Source organism: Myotis brandtii, unplaced genomic scaffold (genome assembly GCF_000412655.1).
Source record: "Myotis brandtii unplaced genomic scaffold, ASM41265v1 scaffold1047, whole genome shotgun sequence".
NCBI classification, from domain to species: Eukaryota; Metazoa; Chordata; class Mammalia; order Chiroptera; family Vespertilionidae; genus Myotis; species Myotis brandtii.
The window spans coordinates 29757-36486 of NW_005353525.1; the positions used below are offsets into that span (position 1 = coordinate 29757).

The 6730-nt window shown below is 42.0% G+C and overlaps 1 protein-coding gene across 1 annotated transcript in view; it reads right to left on the reverse strand.

Annotated features, from left to right (window-relative positions):
- The window catches only part of LOC102253722 (oral-facial-digital syndrome 1 protein), a 49567-nt gene that overhangs the window by 6170 nt on the left and 36667 nt on the right, over window positions 1-6730 (reverse strand). The window contains exons 12-13 of the mRNA XM_014538847.1: window positions 2444-2595; window positions 1636-1788 (exon numbers count right to left, since the gene is read on the reverse strand). Of these exons, the coding sequence (XP_014394333.1) occupies window positions 1636-1788; window positions 2444-2595 (305 nt within the window). The remainder of the gene's footprint in view (window positions 1-1635; window positions 1789-2443; window positions 2596-6730) is intronic.

Sequence of the window (6730 nt, forward strand, 5' to 3'; positions counted from 1 at the left end):
ACTCTTACCATTTGCAACAGCATGGATGGACCTGGAGAGCATTATGCTAGGTGAAATAAGCCAGTTAGAGAAAGATAAATATCACATGATCTCACTCATTTGTGGAATATAATGAACAACATAAACTGATGAACTAAAATAGATCCAGAGACAGAGAAGTGTCAACGGGGAGGGTAGAGGGCCGGGGGCAGGGGGGGGGGAAGAGATCAACCGAAGGACTTGTATGCATGCATATAAGCATAATCAATGGACATGACACTGGGGGGCTAGGGGAGGCCAAGGGATTGTCAAGGGCGGGAAAATAAAGGAGACATATGTAATACTCTTTTAATACTTTAAGCAATAAAACAATAAAAAAAATAATAGAATAAAAAAATAAAATAAAATATCAGAGAGGTATGGAGAGGGAGAGTTAGAAACATCAAGGATGAGAATCATTGATTGTCTGCCTCCTGTACGTTCCCCACTAGGGATCTGCCAGCAACCTGGGTTATGTGTCCAGACCAGGAATCAAACTGTGACTTTCCGATTCATAGGTCAACACTCAATCACTGAGCCATGCTGGTTGGGCTGAAAACTTTTTGAAATATACAGTAGGTCCTCGGGTTACATCGCGACATAATGCGATTTTCCCCGTTAAGTCGGAACCCACCTATATAAGCACCTACATCACTCACATGGAGCACATACACAGCAGTAATGAAGTGAAACAGTACAAAAAAATTGAAAGATAATAATTCCTGACCTTTACTTGTGGCAAATAATAAAAAACAAAGCACATATGTACATATGTCGAAATGACGGAATTTTTTTTATTAATACTGTAAACAGGAGATAGCGACGTAACCACAAAACAACATACTTTGAGTCCAACGTAACCCGAGGACTGCCTATATATAATTTGAGTCCAAAAAGTTGACTTTTAGATGTGAAATTTAGCAAGCACTCAAACTATCCTGTGCGCATTCTCAATAGCCATAGTATTCCAGACTTATGTAATATATTAGAGGCCCAGTTCCAGAAATTCGTGCACTCAGGGGGTCCCTCAGCCCGGCCTGAACCCTCTCACATTCTGGGAGCCCTTGGGGGATGTCCGACTGATGGCCTTCGCGCTGCCATAGAGGTGGGGGAGGCTCCCACCACCACCGCTGTGCTCACCAGCCATGAGCCCAGCTTCTGGCTGAGCGGCGCTCCCCCTATGGGAGCGCACTGATCACCAGGGTGCAGCTTCTGTATGGAGCATCTGCCCCTGGTGGTCAATGCCCATCATAAAGACCGGTCATTCTGCGGTTCGATCCATTTGCATATTAGGATTTTATTATATAGGATTCATGTCTCAGACAGTACCAATCCATTTGTTTTTCATTGATAGCACTTTCATTCTTGTTCTGAAAATAATGAGATAGCTCAAATTTTACAAACCTTACAAATCAAGATCTGTTCACTCTTTGGCCCAAGCAAAGGTGATAAAATTTTGTCAGAAGTGTAATATACATACGGCTTGAGGCTCCATTTGAATTTTGGATTTCCTCTGCTGTTACCTTTTTGTCTCCAACTCCTGTCCCAAGGTTTTCTAACAAACCACAGAAGCCCTCACACCCTCACATACAGACCACTGGTCCATAGCATCAGTACCTTATCCACCTTCTTCAGGTCTTGGTCCTTCTGGGTGATATGCATGTATTTCTTTAAAGCATAGTCACCACAAACAGATTTGTCTTTCATTTCTTGAGCGCTCACTTCTAATTCTTTCTCCATTTCAGTCTTAAAAGACTCTTTAATAATCTGCTGTAAATAGATGACCAGCAAAATAGGAGATACACATATACATTTTAAAAACACATAGTGCTATAACTCTGTTTCTTTATGTAAAATGTGCATGCCAGAAAACTGTTTCATTCGTTGCTACTATCAAAGTGGCACAAATATATCATGTAATGAAGGATTGGAATTACTTTGCCTAAAGTGTCTGTGCTCTAGATCAAATGAGTCAGGAATTCAAGGAACATGATACAGAAGATTAATCTATGTAAGGTCCAGCAGGCATGAGAAGTAGCAGGGTAATCCATCTGCCTGGGACCAGAATCAGGACATAGAAAGTCAAAGACAATGAGGAGGGAGGAGGGCAGGGCAGCCTGAGGAAGCCACCAGATTGGCAGCCACCTCCCCCAGTTTCCTCTGGTCCTAGCCAGCTGACCTTGAAACCCCTTACACAGGGAAGTTCTACAGCAAAGCAGAGTCCATCTCCTTTCCGAGTGGGTTTTCAGGAACATGAGAATGCATGCCCACAGACTTGCAAAGCTCCCCTTTCCTATGAGACTCCTAATATGCCCATGTATAGCCCTTCTCAGTGGGCTTAAGCACAGGAGAGAATCGGGATGCCTGCAGCAAGCTTTTTAAAAGTTACCTACTAGCATGGAGAACTGAGCTATACTTATTATACCCTTTCTCGATCCAGTTTTTCTAGTTTTCTCCGTTCTCTTTCCAAAGCTTTCTGTTCATTCTGCCTTCTTTCTTCTCTCAGCTTTTGTTCTTTCAGCAGGTTCCATATTCTTTCTTCTTCACTCTCTTCTCTAACTTCTTTCTCATCTGCACCTAAAGAGACAGAAAATAAAGAGCAGAGACCCAGGGAGACTGCTCAACTCTGTTAATTGTGTTGGCCTGCTGATCCATCTTCATGGTTTCGCAGCCTCCAGCCCCACACCTGGCACAGCATCTGCCTTTTACTTTACTTAGATGAAAACAAGTCACCCTTGCCATGAACAACTTCAACTGTCCTCCCCGCCACAACACATTTCCTTATCTTCCTCACCCCTTCTTCTGTACTCTGCCCTTCGCAAGCCTTGCATTTCTGCCTCTATACTCAGTTGTAACTCTCTATTTAGGATTCTAACTTAAACATTAGTCTGTACTTATACCGCAATTGTATAACTCTTCCCCTAATTCCCACAAAGGCAATCGAGCCTCTCCCGCCCAGAACAGTACAAATATAGTACAAAACCAGCATCCCGCACCTGAACCCCCCTAGTCATCTCACCAACATTTCCCACTTGCCCTGGGCCGATCCCTTCCTGGAGTTTTAGCTATTAGCTCTGCCCTGATCATTTCCACATCTTTTTCTCTAGCACAGATCTCTCCCCCAGCCTCATCCACATTTCTGGCCAGTTCCCTACCATCAACACTTGGAAATCCCACAGCATCAGCTTCAGACCGGAAGTTATCATTCCTCTCCCTTTAATCATGCCTTTCTACACTACATTCACTCAGCCACCAGGGCTTACAGGCTCTAACTCCCCCAGCTACTGCAATTAGAGTACATCTCACTTTTCACCTGGACAGCTGAGCTGAAATAACCTAATCAATGTGCTCTCCCTGACATCAGTCTCTCTGCCTTCAAGCAACCACCATCAGCAGCACCCTTCATTTCCTGAAAAGAAGACCTGGATTTCTGTTGCCGTCTCTGCTCTGGTGGTGCCCAGACCTTCTTTCCGGACTGACTTGAAATAGCACACTACTTCTGCACTGGGAACACTGCACCTCCAGCAGCAGACTCATGCTACCTGGATATATCTGTGCCTCCCTTGCTCTGTGCTTTGCTTTCAATCTCTCCATAACCTAATACTCACTTCCTCCCACCCCTCCCACACAACCCCACCACTGAGCAAACGCCCAGGACCCTGAAAAAAGAGATAAATGAACAGAAGAATATACCATGTTCATGGAATGGTAGAATTAATATCATTAAAATGTGCCTTCTATCCAAAGCAATCCTTAGATTCAATGCAATCCCTATTAAAATGCCAAGTGCATATTTCATAGATCTAGAAATATGCAAAAAATTATATTTGCATATAAATTTGAATGTTTTGAACATTCAAATGAGATACAGAACACTGAAAAAGACCCCAAATAGCCACAACATTCTTTTTTTTTTTTTTTTGGTATAGCAAAGGCGGAGATTTGTTAAAGAACAAGTACAGACTCCCAAGTGGAGAGAGGGAAAGAGTACCACATAACGGACTCCCACATAGGAAGGGGGGTAGGGTCCCCTAGCCACAACATTCTTGAGAAACAAGAACAAATGAGACTACATTGAATTAAAAAAGCTTCTGCAAAGCAAAAAAAAAAAAAAAAAATCAGCATCAAAATGAAAAGGGAACCCACTGTATTGGAGAACATATTTGCCAATAATATATATGGTAAGGGGTTAATTTCCAAAACACATAAAGTACTCATATAATCCACCAAAAGAAAAACAACCCCATTAAATATGGACAGAGAATCTAAATAGATACTTCTCCAAAGACAATATACAAATGGCCAAGAGATATGAAAATATGCTCAATGTCACTAATTATTAGAGAGATGCAAATTAAAATGACAATGAGGTGCCACTGCAAACCAGCCAGAGTAGCTACCATTAATAAGTCATACAATAAGTGCTGGTGAAGTTGTGGATAAGAAGGAACCTTAGCACACTTCTGGCAGGAATACAAGATACAGCCACTAAGGAAAACAGTATTCCTAAAGTGACACCTCTCCACCACATTTACACAGTATTTTGTACCTGCCTTGTCACAACCACATGAATCTGTTTGTCCTACATCTATTGTTCCAGGTTTTATTTGTCTATTACCTGTAGCTCAAAGCAAAAGTCCTCACCTGTCACAGGTTTAACTCAATGTCAATCCCACAGATGGTTATGCTTGCCTTTCTCCTCTGGCTCTGGAAAAGCCTAAACTTTTTGTAGGCTACACTTTCCCCCCAGCAATGCTAAGAAACAAATTCATAGGTTCACCACAGGACTTTGAAGGTTTTTGCTAACAGGACAGAAACAACACAGTCTTTTCAGTCTCATATTCCTGGTCATGAAATTCAAATAGCAGAGGAGGCAGTTGATCATTTTCACAGGCAGAAATGCAATCTTCTTCTTGCTTGCAGACCTAAATGCCATCACTTTATCACATGGAATAGCAATCTCAAAACAGAAATGCTGTTTGGTTGCTGACTTTAAACAATAAAGAAGAAAAGAGGACTATATCTTTGCTGTGCATTGCATAACAAAATTTCGTTCAACAGACCACATATATGACAGTGGTCCCATCTTCTCTATATATAAAAGCCTAAGCAATGGTTAAGACTGGCCGGTAGCTATGATGTGCACTGACCACGAGGGGCCAGACACTCAACGCAGGATCTGCTCCCTGGTGGTCAGTGTGCTCCCACAACCAACCTCCCGTGACCAGACAACTTCCCATGGTTGCTCCCCCAACCCCACCCCTGCCAGTAGGCCCCGATCAGGAGTGGACAAGATGGCCCTGTTCACCAGCCAGGCCGACGGACCCCACAAAATCATGCACCAGGCCTCTGGTAAGATTATAATGGAGCTGAAAAATCACTATTGTCTAAGTGGTGTGGCTACCACCACATGTTAACGTAATACAACGCATTACTCCTGTGTCTATGGAGATGCTAATGTAAACCAACCCACTGTGCTGCCAGTCATATAAAAGTAGAGCACATACAACTACGTCTAGTACCTAATACTTAATAAATATAATAAAGAACCATGCCACTGGTTTATGTATTTACTACACTACACTTTTAATCAGTTTTATAGTGGTTTTTTTTCTAATGATAAAGAAAAGTGTGCTGTGAAACGGCATCCCATGTTATATGGGCAGCAACTTCATATACCTCATGTTTATTACATCTCTCGATGGCATCATTTTCTCTTGTGCTTGATTTAATCTTGTTTTGTACAGTAACATGCTGTATGTGCTTGTACCGGAGGGGCAATAGGCTGCCTGGATGTACAGGAGGCTATACCACCTAGATTTACAAAAGTGCACTCTGATGTTCACACAACAATGAATTCCTGAAGGACACATTTCTTAGAATATATACCTGCATGACTGTACTTTATAGCTACCTAATTAGTATTTCCACTGGACACCTTGAAGATATCAAGTTTTGGACTGTTTCACTTCTCTTTGTATCCAAATGAAGAGGCGAAATGATGACTATAAGAGAATTTTTCAATGATCAATGTAAACATTACTTGAGAATAATTTTAAAAGCCATTGTTATAATTTTCATTCTATCTCTGAGACAGAACACCTATCAACTCAGTTGGTTTCCTTTATTGTATTATTTTTATTTCCTACTCACCCAGGTCTCTGCGAAACAACCTGTCTATCACAGCCACTCTTGGGTGGCCACTGCCCCTCCTCAGTATCTATCCCATCAGAGGTCTTGGTGATGGCTAGCTGACTGCTGACTTCCCCACTAGAAGCTCCATGAAGAAAGGGCTTGGGTTGGCCCACTGCAGTAAGCCCAGCACCCAGCACACAGGAGGTGTTTGTTTTTCTTTTTTCACAATTAAATCAATGAGGTGATATTGGGTGATATAGTTTTCATATATGAAGTGAAGGTTCTCAATGAAGTCTCGCTGAATGAGTGCTTTACAGGATGGTTTACCCTGGAATCAGTAAGAACAACCCTTTCAAAGACTCTTGCTTCCTTCGGCAATTCCTCATCTCCCTGAGTATGCCAACTTAAACCAAGAAACTACTTACGCCAAAATCCTCAACAAAATCTTAGCAAATCGGATCCAGCAGTACATCAGAAAGATCATCCACCATGACCAAGTAGGATTTATTCCAGGGATGCAAGGATGGTACAATATCCGCAAATCAATAAACGTGATACATCACATAAACAAATTGAA